General features: G+C 41.1%; 1 protein-coding gene across 1 annotated transcript in view; it reads left to right on the top strand.

The window, feature by feature from the left end:
• Positions 1-26675, top strand: part of CSMD1 (CUB and Sushi multiple domains 1) — a 611399-nt gene that overhangs the window by 511893 nt on the left and 72831 nt on the right. Inside the window, exon 45 of the mRNA XM_028481319.1 lies at positions 11307-11492. Within this exon, the coding sequence (XP_028337120.1) occupies positions 11307-11492 (186 nt within the window). The remainder of the gene's footprint in view (positions 1-11306; positions 11493-26675) is intronic.

The following is a 26675-nucleotide window of genomic DNA, read 5'->3' as shown; positions in this document are numbered from 1 at the left end:
ACTGCAGGATTATTCTTCATCTAAACATAGCTCTTTTATAAGTAGCTATATTAATGGTTCTAAAGAAAGACTTATTTAAAATACAATCCTACAAATTTCACCGGATCTATATATTTTATCATGAGCAAGTTAACTCTCTTTCCTGAGTATCATGCTGTTGATTTTCCTGCTAAATCATAGTAAATAAATCCTTTTTTTTCTCCCATTGGGTACTTTCCAAAAGACAATATCAGTAATGTTTTTTCTCGAACATGATTGAATAGAATCAAAAGATTCTAAACTTGGAAAGTACTTCAAAAGCTTTCTACCCCAATGAGCTGCAGTTGTAGAAGTATATTGGTTGTGATACATTCATATTAGGATTTGAATTTTGTTCCACCATTTATTAATTATGTGAACTTAGGCAAATTATTTAAGTTCTCTGAGCCATACTTTCCTTTTTCTGCTATAATCTTATCTGACTGGAGAACCAAGAAGATTAACTGGGAAAATGCATGTAGATTGTGTTAGACACAATACCAAACACAATTTCATAGACATGATTATGAGAAAAATAGTCAATTTTTGCTTTACATAATGTATGTCAAGTAGGATTAGACTTTGCTTCTCAGTTTACACAAAATTGAAGGGGTTGGAAAATGATCACATGTGGAATGGAATCAATGTGCTTGCAATCAATAATTTGGAAAACGTCCTTTTTGCTTACCTTTGTCTCATTAGAAACCATTCTGAAATTTGGGTTAATTTTAATTTAAATGCATCAAAGATGGCATTTCTTAAAAATAACTACATAGAATTTCAGATAGAGTTCCAGACCATAAATGTTAGATTTATAATTTTCATCAAAATAATATGGTCAATTAAAGTATTCAAAATTAAAATATAATATTTAAACTTAATAAGCTTAAGGTGAAAGGTTTTCTTACCTTTTGTTGTTCAAATTATGACCTAAGTAAATCAAAATTTACTTAAAACAAATCTAAGTAAATACGGAAATTATGTCATGATAATTTTTTAAAAACTTTAAACAGCTACCTTTTATGATATAATTTTTTCCATTTCCTAGAAATAAAGTATTTATTAAGCACTATGATATTTAAGACAGTGGGAAGGGTGAAAAGATTTATAACATTTTCTGTCCTATAAGGATTTTATACTATTAGTAACGTGGGCACCACTCAGGTAAGATGTGCACATATAAGTGGAATAGATGGCAAATGTTCAGCTATTACAGGGTACATGGTGACAAATTCTAAAATTCTTTGCTATGACAGACATCACCAATCTATCACAGAACCCTTTCTTGTTCAGCCTCAGAATCATTTCTAAAAGGAGGTTCTGACTTCCACATCTATGAACATGGAATAGATATACTTTGCTCTATTTCACCTCCTAAGTACAACAAATATCCCTAGACATCATATAAAATATATATATGAAAACTCTGAAAGGTGGAGAGGTGGTGGTAGAATGGCTTAGGCACCTCAGAACCAAAAGAATGACTCAGTGGTGAGTTCCCTGGGTTCTCTTTTCTACCTCAAGTGTTCCTGAATGGATGCTGGAGAAGACAGTCCCTGAAACACCAATGGAAACAGACAAAAATCCCCAATAAAAGCCGTCTCTTCCTGCTAAAAGACCAGGAAAGGGCAGTCAGACAAGACAGAAAATGTTTTGTCAGTAATGATTCTTCTCCATCCAAACCCCACAGAGGAAACTGTGGCCATAAACTGTCCCACCCCCCCCACTGCAAAGAGTGAGTGGAGAGCCCCCCAGGCTGTCTGTGATGCCCCCACCTTTCCCAATGGGTGGTGTCTGTGGAGGCTGAGTGAGGGGCTGTGGCTTCATCCCTGCTGGGCAGTCGGTGATACCACTTGGGAAACTGGGATCCCACTCCACCTGGTGGGGATGAGCTGCCCCTCCCCCTGCTTACTGGGTGGTATCAGATGATGCACATTGGAGAGAATGCACAGAAATATTTCCACTCCTCAGCTGTAGCAAGGCCATCCCTCTGCCAGGTCAGTGAGGTCACATGGGGAGCCCTGCAGAGGCACCTCCTCCCTCTCACAGCCAGAGAGGTAGTGATGTTGACCTGGAGGAGAGTCTGAATTCCCACCCTGCCCAGCAAGGACCCCACCCTCCTGGACTATCACTGCTACCTGGCAGGAAGGAGGTTGAAGCTCCCTTCACCAACTGGAGCAACGTCAAGCAGGGTCTAGCAAAACACAAGATTTAAATAAGAGCCAGAGCCTTATATAACATAATACCCAAAATGCCCAAGTGCTAATGCAAAATCACCTACCATACCAAGAAAGTGGAAGATAACAAACTAAATAGATGAGACAATGGAAGCCAATGCCAGATGACACAGATGCTAGAACTCTCTGGCCAAGATTTTAAAGCAGCCTTCATAGACATGCTTCCATGAGAAGTTGTGAGCCTGCAGAATCAACTAGAAAATAGAAAGTCTCAGCAAAGAAATAGAAGACATGAAGAGAAAACAAATGGAATGAGTACAACTAAAAAATACAACTGAAATTAAAAGCTTGGTAGGTGGACTCAAGAGCTGAATGAAGAAGACAGGGGAAAGTACCAGTGAATTTGAAGATAGAAAAATAAAAATTACACTTTGAACAACAAAGAGAAAATATACTTGGAAACAAAAAGAAAGGAAAAAAAGAACTTCAGAGAATGTGAGACTAAAACAAAAGACCTAACATTTGTGTCATCAGAGTCCCAGAAGGAAAGGAGAAAGCAGGAGAGCCTGAAAAAAACTTGAGGAAAAATGGCTGAGAACTTCCCAAATTTGGCAAAATATGTGGACCTAACAGATTCAAAAAGTTAAGTGAATCCCAAATGCCAGAAACTCAAAGGAATGCATACCAAGGCACAAGATAGTCAAACTTCTGAAAACTAAAGGCAAGAAAACAAATCTTGAAAGTATCCAGACAGAAACAATGGATTACCTATAGGAAAATAAGATCTAACTTACAGTAGATTTCCCATCAACAACGTGGTGGTCAAAAGGAAATAAAACAATATTCTTCAAGTGCTGAAAGGAAAGAACAATCAATCCAGAATTCTGTAGTTAGCAAAAATAACCCTTCGGGAATAAAGGGGAAATCCAGACATTACCAAGTGCTGAAAAACTAAGAGAATTTGTTGCCAGCAAACCTACGTTAGAAGCAAGGCTAAAAGAAATTCTCTAAACACACAACAACAAAAAACATAATAAACTTAGAGCATCAGGAAGGAAAAAAGAACACAAAAGAGCAAAAGTATGGGTAAATACAATTGACTTTCATTTTCTTTTTGAGTGTTCTAATTGTGTTTGACAACAGCAGCAAAAATTATAACATTACCTAATGTAGTTCTCAATGTATACAGAAAAACATAATTAAAAGATATTATTAATAGGGGCAGATAAAGGGATATAAAAGAATGTAAGATTTCTACACATCCCTCAAACTGGTAAAATATTGACAATAATAGACTTGAGAAGTTGTGTACATATAGTTAATACCTGGAACAATGACTGAAGAAAGCTATACAAAGAGATATGCCAAAAAATAACTACTGTAGGTAAACCAAAATGAAGTTCAAAAAATGTTCAAGTAACCCACAGGAAGGCAGGAAAAGAAAACAGAAACAAAAAAAATAAAATGGCAGACATAAGTCTTAACATATTAATAATTATAATAAATGTAAGTGGTCTCAATGCACCAGTTATAAGACAGAGATTGGCAGAGTAGATAAAATGAATGAATGAATGAATGAGTGGATGAATATGGTCATGTTCAAATTATGGGTGAGTCCATTTTCATTTGGTAATGAACTTTATTTAAAGAGCAAAGCACTTTGTAGATTTTCAATTTCTCAAAAAGTACTTTGAGTTTGCCCTTCTTTATACAAATGAGGAAATTGAGGATCAAAGATTTTTAAGTTATATGCTCTGGGTCACACAGATCATAGGTTACAGATTTGGGGCTGAAACTCAAGAACTACTGATCCAAAGATCATTTTTCATAAATTGTTAACAGAGAATGTCCCAAGGTTTTGCTTTAAAAGCATGTGTCAGTGTAGAGAGCAGCTTGGGGGGAAGTGCAAGGATCTCCTGTAACAAAAACAAAGCTTCCTATTTGAGGGAATATGTATCTTATTTATCAAGGACAGCATTTCTCTGTGTCTGGTGTGCTGGCTTCTTAGGCTGCTTTGTATTTTTCTCTTTACTTTCCATCTTAACGAACTGTTATTGTTATTCTTGTTTGTTGTTATTAGTAGCTGCTTTAAAATGGGCTCCCATAGGCTTAGCAGGCCTTCTCTTGCACTTGCAGGTCTGCCAGAGTCTCATTTAAATGGGGACAGAATTCTCAGCCAGCGCAGGGTGAGCGGGAAGAAAACCATCCACAACACATCCGTCTTTCCTCAGGCGTTTCCATACCCAGCACAACACCTCCCTGTCAGGGAAGGTGCTTGATGATAAAAACCAAGTGCATTCCGACTGGAAGGCTTAGCAGCCTTCCAGGGAGCATTTAGGATGGTCTGAACCCTTCATCCTCTGAGACCATACAGCTCCTTAGAGAAGCAGCCTCAAACCCCATCTCACATCTGTGGATTCAGAATACGCATGTTATCAACAGCCCTGGGATTCATACATACTTTAAAGTGTAAGAAACACTGGTACAAATGCTCTTGCTAGAGGTTTGGGATTTACTGCATGATAAATCCACAACCATATATTTCATGTTTAATTTTAGTACTTTTATTTGGCAATTAACCCATTTGACAGCAGTTAGTACCAAAAAAGTGTGTATTTCTGCAAAAAAAAAACTGTAATTTTCTGTTTCAAGAAAGTCGATAGTGAAATGTTACCATCACAAAATATGTGGATATGTTGAACATCCACCCAAGAAGAGGCGTCTTGGTGATAATCTGATGCCATGGACCCCAGAAGGCACTGTTGAAGCCCTATTGATACTTATTTCAAAGTTAGTAGTAATTTTAGGAAGGCCGTGCCCAAGGTAATACTTACACAGACAGCTGTAGAAACTGCATTCCCATGTCTCTGGGAAGCAGGACTTTACTTCAGATAAATACTTGCTAAGTTTAAAAAAAAACAAAACTCTTCCACCCAGTAATACTACCAATCAGAGTAAGACACACGGAATGAAACCAGTCTGCTATCTTGGGCTTAAATAGGCACAGATGAGGGAAGGTATTTTTTGGAAAGACACCAAAAAATTAAGGTGAGGAAGTGAGGGTGAGCCAGCCAGGGAGAGTGGGTACTTAGGGTCAGCTGGCCACACACAGCTCAGTTTTGGGGGGAGTGGAGAATTATGGGGACTCAGAAGGAGATTTTGGTTGGCCTTGAAAGCCAAAAACAGTAATTTAAGTTTAATGTTTTAGGAAATAGGAAACTATAGTTTTAAAATGAGCATAAAGTTATGAAAACATTAATGAAGGCTAATCTGGCAGGTATAAAATTGAAAATAAGACAATTATAATGGTCTAGGAATCTATTGAAATGCAATAGAAGATTCTATGTAAATTCAGCAGACATGGGTTTGAGACCTCAGTCTTTGAGTTAGTGAGTGTTAGACTTGGGACAAATCATAAAAAAAATCTAGCATCTATCTTTGTCAGTAAGAAAATAGAATAAGGTCTCTTATCTAATAGGCTTGTGGTGAGTAATGAATGAAAAAGAATGGTGTGAAAATGATATATAAACTGTAAATCCTATGTAAAGTAAGATGTAGATATTGTTTCATACATGATTGTATGTACATATGTACATCTGCTCACACATACATACATAGATATATGTACATATACAATACAAACCCACATCATTTATGGATCTTTTAAATCAGTATTTTATAAAATATTTTCATGTGCCTAGTTTTGAATTATTATACTGTTATTAAACATACACAAACATATTATGCTTATACGTTTGTATTTGAAAATTAAATGCATATAAAACCTATAAAATTCAAATTAGAAAATAATTTAACCAGTTGGATGATAATGGTTTTTTTTTTAATTTTTATTTATTTATTTACTTATTTATTTTTGGCTGCATTGAGTCTTTGTTGCTGCATGCGGGCTTTCTCTAGTTGCGGCGAACAGGGTCTACTCTTCGTTGCAGTGCGTGGGCTTCTTATTGCAGTGGCTTCTCTTGCTGCAGAGCACAGGCTCTAGGGCACACAGGCTTCAGTAGTTTCAGCACGTGGGCTCAGTAGTTGTGGCTCATGGGCTCTAGAGCGCAGGCTCAGCAGTTGTGGTGCACAGGCTTAGTTGCTCCACAGCATGTGGGATCTTCCCCGACCAGGACTGAAACCTGTGTCCCCTGCATTGGCAGGCAGATTCTTAACCACTGAGCCACCAGGGAAACCTGATAATGTTTTTCCTAAACTCAATTATTACTTGAAAAGTGATATGTTACTAATGGATACTACTCTGTAGTGTTTGTGTGTATGTGCATATATCCATATACATACATATATATATATACATACATATATAAAGAATCAACCTTTTTATCGTTTTTACCGTATGAACAACTATATAGCTTATATTTTTATTACCTGCTGTGAAGTCATTTGGCTTTCACTCGAAGCAGGCCCATGATTTCTATATTATCTGCCTCTGGTATTTTTCTCCTTAGATTATAACAAATTACTTGGCTCCAACATGATTATAAATACAAGAGCAAATGCAGGCCCTGATATATAGTAGAACCCAATTATAGATAGTAATCTAGACAATCTAGAATATTCTCATAATTTTTGACTATATGTGCACATACATATATAAAGGCACACATATATACATATAAGTCTTAATCAGAAACTCTCATATGCTTTCACTATATACTTAAGACCTCTCATCAATTCACAGGTCACCATTTGGGAAACTGGCTTTTTCCTTCCATGCACCTGAGGCAGAGTGTGAGAGAGGGTTGCCATTTTTTCTTGCAGCTCAGATCCCATTCTGCACCTCTCACCACATCCTCTTCTTTACCATGCATTTCATCTGCTCTCCATCCCTCCAGCTCCAGAGCTGATCAGCGGTCCATGTGGCGATGCTCCTGTCATATTCGATGTTCATCTCTGTCTTTTTGATTATGATCTGGGTACCTATTGGATTACCTCCTGGATGCCCCATTTCAGACCTTATTACCTACCATGCGTCTTACCTTAACCAGGCCACAGGAAACCCTGCTCCAGGACACTCATTCTCTTCCCTGTTTTATACTATTATGGGTGGCCTTCCTCTGGGTTTGCCCTAGCCCTCCAAGTGGGGTCCAGATAACAGAAAGATAGACCATTTTGAGGTAACAGGGATGCGAACTAGGATACTGGTAATGGGAAATGAGAAAAAAGCAGAGAGTGTGAAGTAAACTTTTAAATATTCAGACAATGATTGTCAGTCAACCACATGAGAGCAATAGGAGGAAAGAACCCTCCTACTTCCTGCTGAATCAGAGGATCTCGCTCGACTTACCGAATTACTGGGAGAATGGTTTACTGAGGCAGTCTGTCAGGACAGCTGTGTGAGGGACAGCTACCAACCTAGGATATGCACACATCTGGCTTGAGGCGTGGGCAGAGCCCAAGTGGAAATTCAGTAGGCAGCTGGTGATAACGTGGATGTCAAGATATGAGAATCACAAGTCTAAGGCCATAGTTCAAGCCCAGGAATCACTGAGCTTTTTGAAGGGGAAACAAAAAAAAAAGAAAAAGCAAAGCAAACGGTGAGGTGTTGGAGCCTGAGGAGCAGCAGAAAGAAGGAGCCATTGTAAGTTTCAGAGAACAAGTGTTTGAAAGAAGTAGGAAACAATAAGAGACATGTTTTAAACTTGCAGAGACAAGAAAAATTGCTCCTTTTATGGCCTTAAATATGAAAAGAAAAAATCCCACATGGATTTTGTACTATGAAAGGAGCCTGCAGCAATGGAAATTGGAGTGTCTCTTCCATTTATTTGAAACCAAAATGACAACTCTCTCATGAGATATGTAATAGAAATAAACCAGCTTCCTTCTGATTTACATTTTGCTCTCTTTTAACAAATATATTAAAAGGAGTTGTTCCTTGAAATTCATGTCTTTATTTACAAAAGAAATAAGTAAAAATTGTGTGTATAGATGCATGCATATAAAGTTAATATATTGTCATTTACTGAGTGCCTACATGGTGTCAATACAGTGCTAATGGTTTTGTACACATTATTTCATGCCGTCGTCGCAGTTACCTTTGAGGTGAGTGTTATTAACCTGAGAGCAGTGAGACAAGTCATTAAGTAACTCAAGTCATGGAGCTGGCGAATGCCAGAGGCTAGAGCTGATTCAGGTGTCTGACTTTAAAACCTGTGCTCTCAAACAGAAGGTAAATTTCATGATATGAGTATGTGATCGTTGGTCTGGGTTGCCAGACAGTATAAAGCTATGTTAGTACAATAAAAACCAAAACAAACAAAAACACAAGAAATTGTACTCCCTTCAGCTATGCCAAAAGTAAGAAAATTCTCCAGGTTTTGAAAGTTGTATACGTTTAGCTAACTGACGTTAAAAAATTATCTAAGGAGTATCTGCCATGTAATAGTTATCATGCAGAATTTCTGGAATGAATGAATAGATGAATGAATACTGGATTTTAGCAGGAAACTGCCTTCATCCCATAAGCCTAAATTTATAAGTCTATGAGAATTGTTCCATCTATTCTTCATTGAATCAGAAGTGTAAGAATTCCATTTTTAATAGAGTGCCAACCTCTGTTTTGAGCTCTGCCACATAGGCTGATGTTAGGACACTCTAGGGTCTAAAACGTACAGCTCGAGGCCAAAAAAGATTCCCAGTTGTTGATCAGACAACATGAAGTGGGACCTTTTTAAGTCCTGGGAATCAGGGTTCACTTGTGCAATAAGCTTCCAGATTTAACAGAAGTAGTTATAAAGCTGTTCTGTTTTGGCCTCCTGGGTCTGAATCCTTTCAAGGTAGGGTTTCCTGTGTGCTTGTAGAATGAATGTCATCTTTCCCATTTAACCTGCCAGAGAAATGTCATTTCATTCAGTGTTCTCCCCAGATGAGAATTGTAAGGAAGCAGGACGCTGGGCACGCTTCAGTGAGTGGCAGAGAAATTAAGGTTTGGGAGAATGAACAAATGATTATTAGAGCGAAATCTCAGAGAAAATGGGGAGGAGACAAGACATTGGCAATACTCTGAGATCTTGATCGTAAAGGACATTTACTATATTCAGTAATTTAAGCTGAACATTTTGCAAAATACTTAGGAGCCTTCACACTGATATATTGCCTTGGCAAAGCAGTGGCTTTGGAAAGCCAAAGGTTATAATTCAGTTATTTTCAATACTTTGTCCAAAATGATGTCCATATGTCTATGTTTTTTTGTTTTCCATTTGCAAATTTTTATTATGCTTCACACACACACACACACACACACACATACACACACACAATGTATATTTCAGATGGTTGAAATAGCTGATCATAAATTTAAGCACAAGAGAAATTTTAGAGCTTGGCTTTTCCCAGAAGTTTGATTTTTATCAGCACTACATTTTCTTTTACTCCTCTGATAATTTCCCATTGCATTCATTGAAGATTTTGATAAAGAAAAAATAACAAAGACAACAACCAAAAAACTGACACTGAACCACAGGTGGCCTGGGCTCCTGTAGAGCAGAAGGTGGTCTCACTTGGGAATCAGGTCTGTTCTCCAGCCCTAGGTGTTACTTTTTCTTGTTGTTGTTGTTTTTTATAAATTTATTTACTTATCTATTTTTGGCTGCATTGGGTCTTCTTTGCTGCACTCGGACTTTCTCTAGTTGCGGCGAGCGGGGGCTACTCTTCGTTGCAGTGCGCCGGCTTCTCATTATGGTGGCTTCTCTTGTGGCGGAGCACGGGCTCTAGGTGCGCGGGCTCAGTAGTTGTGGCTCACGGGCTCTAGAGCATAGGCTCAGTAGTTGTGGCGCATGGGCTTAGTTGCTCCATGGCATGTGGGATCTTTCTGGACCAGGGCTCAAACCCATGTCCCCTGCATTGGCAGGCAGGTTCTTAACCACTGCGCCACCACGGAAGTCCCTGGCCCCAGGTTTTAAATAAAGTCGCTGTGCTAACCCAGGCAAGTCATTTTATCTTTCTCTTCCTTACCTGTAAATTGTATTTTTATGTAAACTCTTTCAACCAGTCCTTCCAGCTTTATCATACTGTGTGTATATTCTCATTGTAATCTGTGGTAAAATCTTTAAATAATCTAAATTAAAAACCCATGATGATTTAAAATCCATGATATCTTAGGTTTTGAATGAGTAAAAGAAGATCCTTAATTTAGTGATTGCAGAGCTTCCCTTTGACGAGCACCTGAATTGGGTGTGTTGTTGGGAATTCCTTCTTATCCCCTTGCGTTACTCTGTGTTCCTTACTGTAACTTATTTAACTTGAGAATTGTTTTTGTTTGTTTGTTTATCTCATAGCGGATAAGTCTGGATCAGAGCTAGTAAATTTAAGAAGGAAGTACTCATATTGACCTCTCCCTCCATCTTACTAGTTTTTAAAAATTTCTTTTTCATTCATACCCCTTTCTTGCCTGACCTTTCATGTAAAAGCTAGCCTGCGTATCTCTGTAGGACTGAGCCTTCTGTTCTAAGATCTCCCCTTAATTCCTTAGTTCCGCAGACCTGTTTTCTGACAGATAGTTTATAACTAATACATTTTATGACAATGGATGCTTTGATGCTCTTAGCTAAGGTAATATTTGCCATTTAACAGAATTTCCTGGTGCTTTAAGGAAAATGAGTCTTTGGCAAGTTGGTGGGCTGGAAGACTTAAGCTGGGGGAGGTTTTTGAGACCTGAGGTGGGCGATTCTTTACTCTGATTCCTATGAAGTCTCGAAACCAAGGGGTCAATATGGTGATACATTTGTGATGGTAAAGATATTATTCTATGCTTTCTTTCTAGTATTAAATAAAGTAGAATGCATCACACTGTTCTCTTGACCACGGCCATATGATAAGGTGTGTCCATGTGATTAAACTGTGTGAGAGCCATCAGACATACCTTCTGGAATAATAAATTTAAAGATACTGTATTTTGACCCATTTTCCATTGTATCCCATTCACTCTTAAGACCCTTACAACTTTGGAAATGTGCATACTTATGACACACGTGAGAAATGCAAATATCTAACAGTTTTTATACATCTTTGAGATGAAAAATACAAAAAGAAAAGAAGAAAATTTCATAACGTCTGTCAGAATAACCCTGTGCTTGCTTCATTTCTTTTCAGCTGTGTCCTGTGGAATCCCGGAGTCCCCAGGAAATGGTTCATTCACGGGGAATGAGTTCACGTTGGACAGTAAAGTGACCTATGAATGTAACGAGGGCTTTAAGCTGGACGCCGGTCAACAGGCTACAGCTGTGTGTCAAGAAGATGGATTGTGGAGTAACAGGGGGAAGCCCCCAACGTGTAAAGGTAAGTGTTCTAACGCTCATGCCCGTCTTTGCAGATTTAAAGAGGAACGGAATGCGCTGGTGAGAACTCTAGGCTCCAAAGTGCGAGATCCTCTCCCACAGCGTGTGAGGGCCCGTCTCTGGCAGTGTGGTCATCTTAACGCCAGTTTATTCCATATCAGCCACTCTGACCATTTACCATAAGCTCTGCAGTCTAGAAGGTGAGTCATATGGAATCATGTTGGTTCCATCAGCACCTAGACCATGAAATCTACACAGCAAATCCTGACTGTGCTGCCATTTTCAATTTGGAGGGATGCAATCAAGAGGATATTGAGAAATTAAGCACTCTACCCAAAACATTAAAACGTAATTCAACATGAGCTTCCTCTGCATCTCCCATCTCACTGTAAGTTCCGTGAGGTTCAAGGCAATGCCCAGTCTATTTTTTTATCACCCACTCTGCATGACACACTGATGTTCAATAAATATATCACTGATTTGTGAAGTGGGGTAAGTTTTCTGGAATGCTATTTACAGTATATAATAATATTCTTAAAAGGGTCAAAAGTTTGGGTTCATTCTCAAACTCGTGTTAAAAAATAATAACTCCATAACACAAAGCCAAAAAGAACAAAAGTTCACACACACACACACACACACACACACACACACACATGTACATGCCCACACACACACAATTTATACCAAGAGTTTCATTGCTGCTCTACAAAACTGCCTCAAATTGGAAATAATCTAACTACCTAGTTTCTAAAAATTGAAAACTACATAGTGTTTCTACATATAAAATATTTTTGCTCTTAAGATATTTGCAAAATAGATCTCATGGGCTTCTATTATAATATTAATTTATTGACTTTTTTGTGTATAGTGCTTTGGTCATGTTAAAATTATTTGAACATTTTAGGTATGAACATATAAATGTTTACAAAAAATAATCGACTTTCCTCCATACTTTTTATTTTCCTTGCCGTCATTTTAATCTATTTTTTTCTTTTTTGCAAATAATTATTGCATTCCTGAGAGTCAATAAGGCACTGTTGAGATAATCCCTACCCCTCAACTGCTGGCAACCACTAATCTTTTTACTGTCTCTATAGTTTTGCCTCTTCCAGACTGTCATATAGGTAGAATCACACAGTAGCCTTTTCAGATTGGCTTCTTTCACTTAGTAATATGCATTTAAGGTTTTGTCATGTCTTTTCATGGCCTGATAGCTCATTTCTCTTTAGCTGAATAATATTCCATTGTCAGATGAACCACCATTTGTATCCATTTACCTGCGGAGTGACATCTTGGTTGCTTCCGAGTTTTGGCAATTATGAATAAAGCTGCTATAAACATCTGTGTATAGCTTTTTGTGGACATAAGTTTTCAGATCCTTTGGGTAAATACCAAGGAGCATGATTGCTGCATTATATGATAAGAGTATGTTTAGTTTTGTGAGAAGCTGCCAAACTGTCTCCCGAAGTGGCTGCACCATCCTGCACCCCCACGAGCAGTGACGAGAGTTCCCGTTGCTCCGCACCCTCACCAGCGTTTGCTGTCGTCAGTGCTCTGGATTTTGGCCCTTCTAATCGGTGTGTAGTGGGATCTCCTTGTTTTAGTTTGCATTTCCCTAGTGACATTTGATATGGAGCATCTTTTCACATGCTTATTTGCCATCTGGAGCCTGGTCTCCAGAATTCCAAAGCAGGTGGTTTACATCGGCCAATAAGTGGATTGGTGTCATAGAAATTCAACACAAGGGTTAACTACATGACAATTATGAGAAAAATGAAGCACAGCATAGCTTTTTAAGTCCTGATTTGAGGGTAGAGAAAGAGAGAAGCAGAGTTTCAGAGAGAGGGAAGCAGACAACGTGTCTTGGATTCCACCCGTAAAGTGTGTGAGGTCTCTCCTCTGGGCACAGGGCAACCAGGGAGTTGCTCTTAGCGGGAGGCCTGCACACACGCTAACTCATCCCTGCTTTGCCAGGACATCTGCCTGGTCATCTGCACGGGGCCCTAGACAGATGGCGTGATGTAAACACTGTGGGGAGAGGTGACAGAGGAAGTAACGAGTGTGCCTGGACTGGGGTCAGTCTTTACGGAGGAGACGGCGCTGCCACAGAGACTGCGCTTGGTCTGGTGGCATGATAGTGATACTCAGAACCACCTTTCTGAACGTTTGTCTGTGTTACATCATTCAGGGATGATAGTTGTCCTCTGGAGAAGGTATTGTTTTCTTCATCTTACTGACTTAATACAAAGTAAGTAACTGAGATATACAAAACCCACAATTTGCAACCAAATACATTTGATTGGTCACGTCATAAAAGCATCTGGAGAAGTGTTTGGTTATAGTCGAAGTGCCCTGTTGCAGGCCCCCTGCTGCCACCGGTAAAGCTGCGCGGGGATCGTGTGGCTCGGTACTAAGGCTTTGGGCGTCATGTCTTTGGGCGTCACGTGGGCGACGTTGCCAGGACTGCCGAGGGGCGCACTGCACTGCGGTGGAGCATGAGCCCAGGCTCTGCGTTGCACTAGCCCACGGGGAGCTGGCTTACGCGTTGAATAGGTTTCATGATAAGTGGGGTAGTGTAAGGAGAGAATGTATGAGAGTCCCCACAGTTCTGAGAACTGCCCAGGGATTGGGGCAAAAGAGAGCACAGAAGAGAGAACAAGAGCAGAAGCCAGGCTGTGCGTCTGAGGATGCTCTGGGCTACCCACATGGGCGGAGGTGGAGCTCAGACAGCAGTCTGGACGCTGCCTCAGCCCCTCCTCACTGCCTCTCCTCCTCCCGCCCCACATGCATTACATCGAGTCCCATCACCTCCACCCAGGAAGCACATCTGCCCGCTCAGGTCGCTTCCATGCACGCCAAGTCACCTCCACCCACACCCATGAAATGACCCCCATTCATCTCCCTCACAGCAGCCGACTCATCCTTAAGCGTATGAAAATCACAACATGACACTTCGCTGCCTAAATCCTCCCAAGAGCTCTCATGGTGATTCAGATAAAATTCGCAAACTCTTTATTTTGAGCTCACTTCTCCAAAAGGCAGATGTTATGGAGAGCCCACCCGGGAGCGTGACCCAGCTTGTGGATGAGTCTGATGACCATTAGATGTTGAGGTGCTCCCACCGCATGGGTGACAGCTCAGGCAAGAGCAGCCTTGGGCCCCTGCGTCTTCCAGGCTGCGCTCCCAAAGCCTCACACAAGGTAACCCATTTCATCCTTACGAGGAATGCAGTTTGGGTATCACATTACTTAGACGCAAACCAGGAAGAGATGGGTTAAAAGGTGGCCAAACTCACAGACAGAGTCGCCAAGTCAGGATTTGGTTCCAGGAAACCCGAGCAGAGAGCCCTGTTCCTAATCTCTGTGCTGTTCTGCCTCTTGGAATTGATTTCTCTCATGATTTGTAAGTCTTATATATTATAAAACTGAGACCAGAGACAGAACAAAAAAAAGGTGCGTCTTTAATCTAGCATGTAATTCATTCCAAAAAGTATTCAATAGCTGATGGTAGGGGAGGGAGTCACCTTTTGTTTGAGGATCCGAGCAGAACCAAATGATTTCAAAGACAATGTATATTTATGTCTAAAATTTTCTGGAAAAATCAGGAATGAGAGGCCTTTGGCAGTTCAAAGGCAAATGTTACATCAATTAAGAGAACTACTTCCTGTTTACATAAAGCGTAATATTACAGCATGTAAGGTGGCTTAATTTTTACATATATTTGATTTTTTTCTGTTTTAAATGCACATCTAGATGCACAACAGCTTTAAAGTTATAGTGAAAAAATTAAATAACAAAATTGCTTTTTACATACAAATGAGGTTCCCAGTCTGAGAAATTTATAGTATGTTCAGTTAAATGATTGTTAAATGGGAAAAATCAATTTGCATTTTAAAACCTTTTTTGATACTGACTGCTACTTGTTCAGTAGGACAGGAAAATATAACATTTATAATAAAATGGGAAAGTGACCTTAAATTTTCTGAGTATCATCTCAAACTTTCAAATATTTTCCCCATTGTTTTTTAGACTTTATAAAAGGAAGAAATGGACAGTTCATTAAAATTCTCTGGTGTTCAAAGGCTGGATAAATCCATTTAATTTTTTGAGGGGGAGTTGTTTTTTTCGCTTAATTTAAATTAAAGAAATTGAGCCAAGTAAGCATAAAACTTTACCTCTGAGTCAAAAAATTTGGTTACTGTTAAATTCTGAGATGTATATTTCCCAAAGGCCAATTCCGATGTTGGTATGACAGTTTTGTAAGTTTCTTTACCAACTGAATAGTATGTAGATCAGTACACTGAACCTCAAGAGATAAGAAACACTTCAGCTTTGATAAGTAGTAAATGTAAAGGGTAAATAAACTTAGCTCATTTCACCCTCGGGTTTACTAAAATGAAGGTTGTAATAAATAACTGTATCAGTTTGCATACGGTCCACAATCGTACAAATCTCCAAGGCAGATGTGTGAGCCTCATTTCTTTTCATTTTAATTATTTACTGAGACTGGATTTGGATCATTGAAGATATGATTCATGCTAGAGCCATAATAAAGCAAGGGAGAGTTATTGGTACGAATGTCCCAGGTCTACTAGTTGGACAAATGATGAGTAGATATGTGTCACGTCCTCTGCATTCAGGAGGAAACAAAACCATTAAGATTACCTTCCAACAACAAACAAAATCAACATCGAAATCCCAATATGTAGAGGCTTTTTTCTTTTTCTGTTAAAGCTATTAGAGAAGCAAGTTTGTCATTAATAATTTATTAAGGACCTACTATGCCCTGGGCTCCATGAGTACTTTTAAGTGATTAAATGCAATGTGTATACATTTCAGGAAAGAAGGAGCAAGTTAAAATAATATGAAATAGCTTTATATAACCTGTAAATAACCCAATCATAGAACATCTAAGATTACACATAAATTATCTGTCTGTTTACACCTACGTATGTCTGTACTCATCTACATGTAATATATTTATACATAAAATCATATATAATACACATGTACATGTGCATACATATATAAGTAAATTATACACATACATATTTTTATATGTGCATGCATATATGTGTGTATTATATTATAAAAATGTTGGGGGTATATATTTATCCCCTTAGTCCCTCAAAAAATGGCCTTACAGTACTTATGTTTCTTTATTAACTATTTCTATATTCATGGTATAGTTCAGGTTATTCTTTTCATTTAACACCTGGACCAGAGTCATTTAATCATAAATCATATTGTTAAACCACAGTGTTATGAGACCAGTTATGCACCAGCATTGTTGAGTTTCTCTCTGTGCCAGGCACTGTGCAGAGCGTTTCACATGGGTTCCATCTTTGAGTCCCTGTAACAAACTCGAAGCGCTGTTACTATTGCCATCCCGTAGGTGGGAGCTACTGACCAGAGGCGTGAGTGACCACCCAGGGCTGCAGGGAGGCCCATGCCAGAGCCAGGCCCTCTGCGGCCGGCCCCGTGGCGCTTGACCACTGTGTCCTGCACGTGCAGCTGCTGTAAAGGGTCCTTCTTGCCTATACTGCGCATTGACAAGAGATTTCAGTTAAGATGTTAGCAAAGCTGATGAAGGAAGGCCAGGCCAGCCCAATCTAAATGCATAGTCATCGTGCAAACTACAAATGCATCTCTGAAAGTGTATATTAAAGCTCAAAAATAAGTGTGAGATGTGAGACACTTACCTCTGTCTTCCAAGGCTGCGATCAGCTATGAAAATACAGCCCGGACCAAGGGGTGGTTTAATTCCTCAGCCGGCAAGACGGGCGGGTGACCCAGGGGGAAGTGCCCCTCCGCACCGTCCAGCCCTGTCCGCAGCCTGCTGAGATCTGCCCCTATGCCCGGGCAACGGAGTGGGCAGCTGGACGCCCAGCCACCCCAGGGTCAGGTGTTCATGCATTCCGGGTGCCGCACGACCCCCACGAAGCGGTGAGCGGCTCGGTGAGCGCCGGCCGGGTCCACCTCCTGGCCGTCCGAGGCAGCACTTTGCAGGGTGGGCTTACGCTGCTCTGCGCAGGGTGGGGACTCGGCCTGCCAGTGGAGGCTGCTGCTTGCTGGGAGCATCAGATCGTGACAAACCTCACTGTCGTATGTTCTGTGGGGACAAAGTGTTTTAAGGCTGTAGATCACAACTGTGCAAACGTTTTACGTCTTTTGGGATTGTAGTGCTTTGGGGGAGTTAAGCTATTTAAAGGACCCAGAGTCTGTCATTTCAGATGTGTTTTTGGCCCATTATTTTCAGGGCCAACTATATAATCTTTCCATCTCTTTTATTTTATTTCACTTCCAAAGATTGAACACGAGTTCGTCCAGCTTTTTGTATTTTAGTTAGAATTGTGAACTGAGGGCTCCCCTTGGCTCCCTGATAAATACGAGAAAGTAAAGTTTGAACAGAACACTTGAAGAATGGTAAATACAGGGTTTGTGGTACTGAGGTTGTCTATGGCCCCTAAGCACAGGACTGTATGAGTTATCCCTCTCCACGTTTAATCTCTAACAAATATAAGCTGCTCAAGGGTAGGCGTAACTTTGGTTCATGGGTGGAGCTTTATAAATATCTGTAGACTGAAAGAATGAACGAGTGAGTGAGACTCTCTGTAACGTGGTCTGACGTTATTTAATTTTCTCTCCCTCTTTTCCGTGTTTATTCTTCTTGCCAAGCACCTGACAGCTGCTCAGTGCAGGGCCATGCTCTCTGGGGACAAGAGCTGTGTGGAGGCCCCTCCTCTTTATTTGTTTTTGTTTTTTTTGTGTGTGGTACGCTGGCCTCTCACCGTTGTGGCCTCTCCCGTTGCGGAGCACAGGCTCCGGACGCGCAGGCCCAGCGGCCATGGTTCACGGGCCCAGCCGCTCTGCGGCACGTGGGATCCTCCCGGACTGGGGCACGAACCCGTGTCCCCTGCGTCGGCAGGCGGGCTCTCAACCACCGCGCCACCAGGGAAGCCCGAGGCCCCTCCTCTTTAAGACCCCTTTGAAGACCATTTATTATTAGTTTGAACGAAGACATAATGAACTAAAGCTACTTGCACTGAATTTAGTTCCGAAAACGCCCCCAAGTCAGAAAGGCAGGATCACTGTGGGATTCCCTCTCTCATTCTCTTTCTACAGACACACAGACACTCGGATTGGAAGTACTGTTTTCATCCTTTCCAGGCCTAGGTTTAGACTCATTTTGTGTAATTATAAAATCAGCCATATTATGTAATTTTAGAAATAGATTTCTTATGGAACCTAGATTATAGAATTTGCAAAAAAAATTCCGAACAATATTTGCCACTTAGTATCACTAAGTGGATGAGGTTACTTCAAGATGGGTCTTGTTTTCTTGTTGAAATGAGGTTTCACGGCTGGTGTTTAGGCTTCAGTTCGCTACCTCAGTGTCCCGTGGTCTGACTCTGATAGTGTATATTTATTGTCTGAGCACAGGAGCAAAATGACAAGGAGTCCAGGGCAGAAAAATATGTCCGATCTCATAAGGGCTTGGAAACTTCACAAGTGGAAAAGGTAGTCATCACAAGAATAAGCAGAAATCCGGCAATTCCAGGATGCTGAGAATATAAGTGTTATGAGAGTCTAGGTTCAGTCAAGAATCTTGGAGGAGAAGGAACCAGGAGTTCTAAAGTCTCCTGACTTTTTAAGTGTGTGCCTCTGAAATGCTGATGTCTCTCAGGTGAGCCTGTAAGTTACACCCTAGAAGTTTCCTTCAAAACTCTATCCATCTACCTACTCTTATTCTAAATAACTCGTAGCTAGTCATGCTAATCATTTGGCTAAGCTCTGAGGTAAAAACATTCATTTAAAAAGAATGTTTACCTTTAAGAATTCCAGGATCTCAGCCCAGCCTGATCTCAACCCAGCCTTTGTGGAAGCATTTCCTCACAGGGAAAGCTTGTTGAAGTTAGATGGCATGGAATGCATTTCAGCCAGCACGCTACCCTGGGTTTCCCCACTTTATGCTCCGTATTTACCGAAGCCAAAGCAGCTGTTCTTCTGCTTCTGGCGCACCAGAACTAAGACTAGCTGTGCCCTTCCCCAGCCAGTGATACAGATGTTAATGGCGCACTGGAAGCTGCACTAGGTTGTGAATGGAAGTAGCTCTGAGGCTGGCTAAATCATTTTACTCCAATGGCGTCAGATCATAATTTTATCAATCTAATTAAATGTGCTTGAACTAAACTTGGTAATAAAAAGCACTTACCCACACTGAGTGTGATGGGGGAATATCTGCACCACAAAGAACAGACAATTGCACCCCTGCACCTTGGGGCTGATTAGAATGTCACAGAAGATTTATGAGCAGTATCTGTAAGTTATGAGAGGGAGGCCAAAGGGCTTTTTTTGTGGTGGCAATGCTGTCGTCGTCTGAATATCTTATGCAAAACAACCGTTAGCCTGTCTGGTTCGCTACAGACGGGATGACGCTAATAAATCAGGATCACTCCCGGTAAAATGAAAAGCCAACCTGTCTCAAGTAAAATGTGAAATATTTTGTGTTGTCTTTGAAACATCCACAAGATAGAGAAACTGCACCCTTTCTGCACAGAAACTTCATTGTCTGTGCTTTCAGTAGGTCTGATTTGAGGAGGAGTATTTAGGGATTTTTAATACAAAGCTGCGTCGTCACCCATGTCAGCCCTTAATTCTGTTAACCACGTGACCTGGGAATGGTGGTCCGCACAGCTTCTCTTGAATTTTTTGAAATAGAAGAAAATTATTCCATAAGAGTTGTTGTGGGTTGTTTTTAAGGTGATAGAAGATAATCTATATTTCTGTTTTTAAAAAGTTAGGAATATGAGGTAAACGGGCAGATGCAGCACTCTCCATCAACTCAGTTAAACCTGCTTGTTATGGAGAACATTGAATTTCACTACACTTGGCCTGGCAACTGATTCACTTATAAGTGTCATAAGTTCTGGTTTACAACATTCATGTAAACAGAATGCTTTCTTTTGCTACATTTTCCAGATGGACCAATGTTTTAAAACATTCTTTAAACATTGTCATTATTTGTGTGTTGGTGTGCCGCGAGCGCTCACTGACCTCGCTGGCGCCAGTTGTTTTAGTCACGGACAGAGTAGGTGCGGTTGTCAAGCTGTGGAGGAAATGGCAGCCTCAGAGACGCACAGGTCGGGCTTCTAACCGTGGGGGGCGCCCAGCTTACTGGCTACTCCATGAAATACAAGTAACAGGACCGCCCATGCCCTCTCTCCCCGTATTGTTGTGAGGGTCACTCAGTGTAAAATTATATATACAGTTATACAGACAATGTGAAAAGGGTGTTTTATTTATTTATTTATTTATTTATTTTTATAAATTTATTTATTTATTTTTGGCTGCGTTGGGTCTTCGTTGCTGCGCGCGGGTTTCCTCTAGTTGCGGCGAGCGGGGGCTGCTCTTCGTTGCGGTGCGCGGCCTTCTCACTGCGGTGGCTTCTCTTGTTGCTGAGCGTGGGCTCTAGGCGCCCGGGCTTCAGTAGTTGTGGCACGGGGGCTCAGTAGTTGTGGCTCGCGGGCTCTAGAGCGCAGGCTCAGTAGTTGCGGCGCACGGGCTTAGTTGCTCCGTGGCATGTGACATCTTCCCGGACCAGGGATCGAACCCGTGTCCCCTGCACTGGCAGGCGGATTCTTAACCACTGCGCCACCAGGGAAGCCCCAGGGTGTTTATTTTTGAAAACACTAAACAAACACAAGTCGGTGGAGGCAGCAGTACTAGTAGCCACCCGTGACTTCAGGCAACTGGGCAGGTGCACGAGGAAAACCCCGAATTCTAGTGTGAGAGGTTTTTTGAGGAAGAATGAAGTGTTTTCTCTAAACTGTCAGCTCAGTGGCATGCAGGCTGCTTTGCTGCCTCTGGCTGTAACTCCGCTTTGCCTGAGGGAGGCGCACACGGTCACTGCGGCTGCGTGTGAGGGGCAGGGCCGGCCCTGGACAGAGCAAGAGCCCCGCAGACGCAGCTTCCAGGGCGCTGCCCCCTCCCCGGCGGCCCCCGCGCATTCCCGTCTTCCTCCTGTGATGACCCCCTTGAATCTCTGCTCTGGTTCTCGCTCAGCCTCATGTAGTCTATCATTCCACTCATTTTTCAGGTTTGCCTTATTCTGTTGTCTGATGTCATGAAATGAAACGTCTCTATCAAGTAAAATATTCAGTTCTATGCACGCGCTCATTGCAGCTCCCTAAGTGTGGTATATACCTGCTTTCCTCCTGTAGCCTGGGTTTTTGTTCTCTTTTCTTTTTTTTCCCCTCAAAGTATTGATGTTGTGGGAAGAAATTCTGAAAAATAAGAATCCAACAGAAGCACTCCAGTTTTCCTAAATAATCCCCTGTTACACTTGTATGCACTGATTTATGTAATCTTTTATATTTATGTGTTGTATTTATACAATCAATATTGATATATACATACATAATTTGTATATGTATATATGTATGTGTGTTTATATATGGGTGTGTATGTACATAGGTGTGTGATGTGTGTGTATACATATATTTTTGTGTCACAGGGCAGCAGATTCTTTCACTGGCACTTAGTTTAACTGTTTCAAGTTTTGTTCTGAAAAAAATTTTTTTCAACTTTCACTTTTTTCCAGCCTCTTTTTTTATTTTTAAAATATATTATTCTCTTTTGAAATACAGTGCTCTCTGTAGTCATCAGGCCATTACTTGATTGGTTTTGCTCTGGCCATTAATAATGTGTAGAAAACCTGGAAACTACAGAAAAGAGTAAAAAAAGGAAGAAGGCGTCTGTAGTCTCACTGGCCACAGACACCCCATCCACCCTCCTCACATGCGTCGCTTGTTTTCCTTTCACCACTGAGGTCTGAAGCCCACGTTCCAGGGAATCCCGGGATTGTGTCCTCGTGTGTGTGTGTGTGGGGGGGGGGGTCCTGGCGCATGTACCATGCTTTTTCCCGCTCACATACACGCACAGCAGAAGCCACAGTCCTCTGGGCTCATACGGGGCTTCTCCCCCAGAGCAGCCTTTCAGAGAAAGCCTTCACTGTGAGCATGTTGAGTCTCTCATTGATCCAGTCAAGGACGATTTGCTGTAACATGTGACTTAAGATTGAGTATGTGTCACACTGGGGGAAGGAAGGGTGCCCCCCCGAAAGAGAGCTGGGTGCGGGAAGCAGGGGGCAGCCGGCAGTGCACCTGGTGGAACAGGTGTGGTGGGGAGAGTCACAGCAGTTGTGTCTTGGCAGGTGGCAGAGGCTGGGCTCTCCAGAGCCTTGTCTACAGTGACCTCAAGCCGGGGAAGCGTAACCCTAAGGTATGCAAGTTGTTTCCAGGATCTGTCAGAGGGGAAAGTGAAAGGAAACCTATTTCCAAACCCTAAACCTCATATTCACTCTTCCTTCAGATCCAGCTGCCAGAGCAGACTCTCCAGCACAGGTCGTGCCTCCTCTCAAACCTTCTCAAACTTCTTCACAAAGAGAGGCCTGACTCACAACCAATGCATTTCCACCGCACACCTGATACCCTTGGTTTTATTATACAGGCACAGGCTTTAAAATGGGGTGGTGTTGGTCCAAGGGAAAACAGACCAATGGCAGAGAACACAGAGCCCAGGAAAATATTGGTTGATATTTCGACAAAGGTGACACTGCAGCCCAATGAGGGAAAAGACTGAGATCTTTTCAGTAAATGGCTCAACTGGATATTCATATGGGAAAGTGAATCTGGATCCCCGCCCCACAGCATAGACAAAATCAAGGCAAGATGATTACAGGCTAAAGGTGAAAGGTGGAACATAAAGCTTCTATGAAAATACAGCTTCCCCTTTTCCACCAGCCCACCTGCATGAGCCTGGGTCAGGTAAAGACTTTGCAAGCTCACAAAAAAACCTGATAACAAAGGAAAAAGTAGATATATTGGACTACATTAAGTTTCAGTACTTTTATTCTTCAAAACATATGTTTAAGAGCCTGATAAAGGCAAACTTAAAAAGGGTAAAGATATTTGAAGAATGTGTATCAAACAAAGATTGTTTAAAGAGTTCCAGTGAGAAAAATGCAGAATATCAAATAGATGCCACTACATCCCACATCCGAATGTATAACTTTATAGAATAAAAAGACAGGAGACCTGGCATCAACAGAAATGTTAAGTCACTGGAACTCTAATACATTGCTGACAAAGGTGGTAAGTTGACACATTCTCTTTGGAAAAATGTTTGGTAGCATGTCCTAAAGCTGAAAATATCTTACGAGCCAGTAGTTCCTCCCTAGAAATATACCTACAGGTTTGCGTAAGGATATTCATCTAAGGACATGCTCAAAGCTGCAGTTTGTAAAAGCCAAAAATGTGAGACAACCTCAATGGCCATCAGTAAGGAATGGATACATTGATCGTATATATTTATACAATGGAGCACATGTAGAAATACAAATAAGCACTCTGGCTCCATGGCTTAACATGGGTTAATTTCAAAAGCATAGTACTGAAGTCAGAAGTAAAAGAGCACGTGGCTCCACTCACATGGGGTTCAAAACAGGTCCCACCATCTATAGTGTTTAGATGGTCATTAATGTCATTAGAAGTTGGTTCACATTCTTTCTCCCCTTGAGTGAAGTGTGCATGCTGGCGAGGGGAGGGGGTGTGCCTGGTGGCGAGAGTGTGTGTGCAGTTCTAGTTCTCGATGTGGTTGCTGGTCAGGTGGGGGTGTGTTTATTACATAAAAGTGTACTTAACTGTATAATATCGATTTGTGCACTTGCTATTTACAAGTTTCAATACAAATTTACCTGAATATCTGAAAAAAAGGAAGAAACCAACAACATCAACAAAACCAGAAAACAAAAATAAATAACACAAAACCCTCCAGAGCACCAAATCGAGGAAGGAGCCCCAAGCACTGGTGCAGGTGTAGACAAAGCCAGTGGCTTTCTGTTTACAGGTCTAGTGGATTCTAACTCCTCATTTCCAATACAATTTAAACAGTTTCTATCAAACAGTTTTTGATAGTGGTGCTATTTGGTGTATAACTAAGTATGAGTGAGAGATATTGCTGTAACAAAACAATTTCCCTTACCATTTCCTTGTTTATGTTAAACTTTCTTAACATAAATCAAATATGTGTAATAAAAATCTATAAAAAGTAAAAATTAGTAATAAAATCAATACCAAACCTAGTGTCTTTCTAATAATCAGTAATGCATAAACAGTAAAAAAGCCTTATCTATGTCATTCATTAACTGGTGTATTCCCAAAGAAATTCTACTTTTTGTGCTTAAAATAGATGAAAAATTATTGTATTGTTAATTTAATCAGTCATACATTGATAATAAAATGACAGTACAATTTGCTACTGATAAATATAATAGGATTATTCATAAAGGAGTTTAAACATAAAACATATTAGAATAAGTTTCTGTGGGAATTCTAGAATGGACAGTTCAAGGAGAACACAGAATAGAACCAATTTTAGCAGTAGTCATGTATTTCTATTGAATGAATATTCAGAAGTAAAATATCAAATGGCTGTGGTATTATTCTCTTGGATGTGAGTAAAAGTAATGTTTTTCTTTAAGGTATAAATATTTACCATACTTTGCATATCATACCGTCAATTTATCTGAGCTTCTGAGGGAACCTTTTGGGTTTTTAATGAAGAAGTGGAAGGAGATTAATATTTTTATGAAATTCCTTTAAGGACATGCAGGTGGAGTTAAGAGCTCGACTTGCAGGTGGGGGGAGGCAGCGGCTGGAGGAGCTGGGGGTGGGGAGGGAGCGCAGTGACTCAGGGCTGGGGGGTGAGCACAGGAGAACAGTTTTCAGGTTCTGACTTGGGGGGCTGGGCTGCCCCCCAGAGTGCAGTCAGGAGATCAGGTAGGCGTGTGGGGCGGGCAGAATGTTCTGGGTCTCTTCCCCCCCCACAAAGCCCCTAGAGCTGGTACAAGGAAGGCTGTGGCTTCCTTGTTCCCGGTGCCAAGCAACAAAGCGCATTCTCTGTGGCAGCTTGACGGGCAGGACGCAGCAGGGCTGATCCTTTTATGGGGACTGTTTGCCTTGTTCTTGTATGAGTGCGGACCTGCCTGTAGTAAAACTCACCAAGAGGGGATCTACTGACCACAGTTTGGAAGGATTGGTCTTCTCCTGTCATCTTGGTTCACATAACTTGGATTTTACCACCCAAATAAACATCATAGGTCGTTCAAACTCAGACATTTCTGTATAGTCTCCCCCTTGGGGCATCTTTGAAAATATCAAATAAAATCACATCTGCAGAAATTTCTGGAAAGCTCCACCCTTCCCCTCTCTTCCTTTAGTAGGCCAAGGTAGACTTTAGATAAATATTTATTCCAGTTCTCATTTTTCTTTTTACTCTCAATTTCTACCCATATGCTTTTATTGCCTCAGTTTCTTTGTGTTTTTTGTTGCTGTTGCTGTTGTGTGTTGTTTTTGCTGCCACAGCACTTTTTTGGGGGGGGCATATTTCTTTTCAAAGCACACACACTCACACATAGACTAGAATGTGTCACCAGCACCTGCTTTGTCAGACATTATTCTCAAAAAAAAACCTGTAAAAAGACATAATGTTTACAATAAAAGAACTTAGAGCCTAGCAGGGAGACAGAGATGCAAGCAAACAATTAAACCAGAATCAGAAAATTAAAGGGAAGCCATATACCATTTTCATAAAGAAAGCGGTGAGGACACGGGGAGGGGGAAGGGGAAGCTGCGACAAAGTGAGAGAGTGGCATGGACATATATACACTACCAAACGTAAAATAGATAGCTAGTGGGAAGCAAGCAGCTGCATAGCACAGGGGGATCAGCTCAGTGCTTTGTGACCACCTAGAGGGGTGGGATGGGGAGGGTGGGAGGGAGATGCAAGAGGGAGGAGATACGGGGATGTATGTATATGTATAGCTGATTCACTTTGTTGTACAGCAGAAACTAACACACCATTGTAAAGCAATTATACTCCAATAAAGATGTTAAAAAAATTTTTTTAATGAAAAATAAAATAAATAAAGAGGGGTTCCCTGGTGGCGCAGTGGTTGAGAGTACGCCTGCTAATGAAGGGGACACGGGTTCGTGCCCCGGTCCAGGAAGATCCCACGTGCCGTGGAGCGGCTGGGCCCGTGAGCCATGGCCACTGGGCCTGCGCGTCTGGAGCCTGTGCTCCGCAACGGAAGAGGCCACAACAGTGAGAGGCCCGTGTAC

Source organism: Physeter macrocephalus, chromosome 20, assembly GCF_002837175.3.
Source record: "Physeter macrocephalus isolate SW-GA chromosome 20, ASM283717v5, whole genome shotgun sequence".
Lineage (NCBI taxonomy): Eukaryota > Metazoa > Chordata > Mammalia > Artiodactyla > Physeteridae > Physeter > Physeter macrocephalus.
This window is presented reverse-complemented; position numbering and strand designations above follow the sequence as displayed.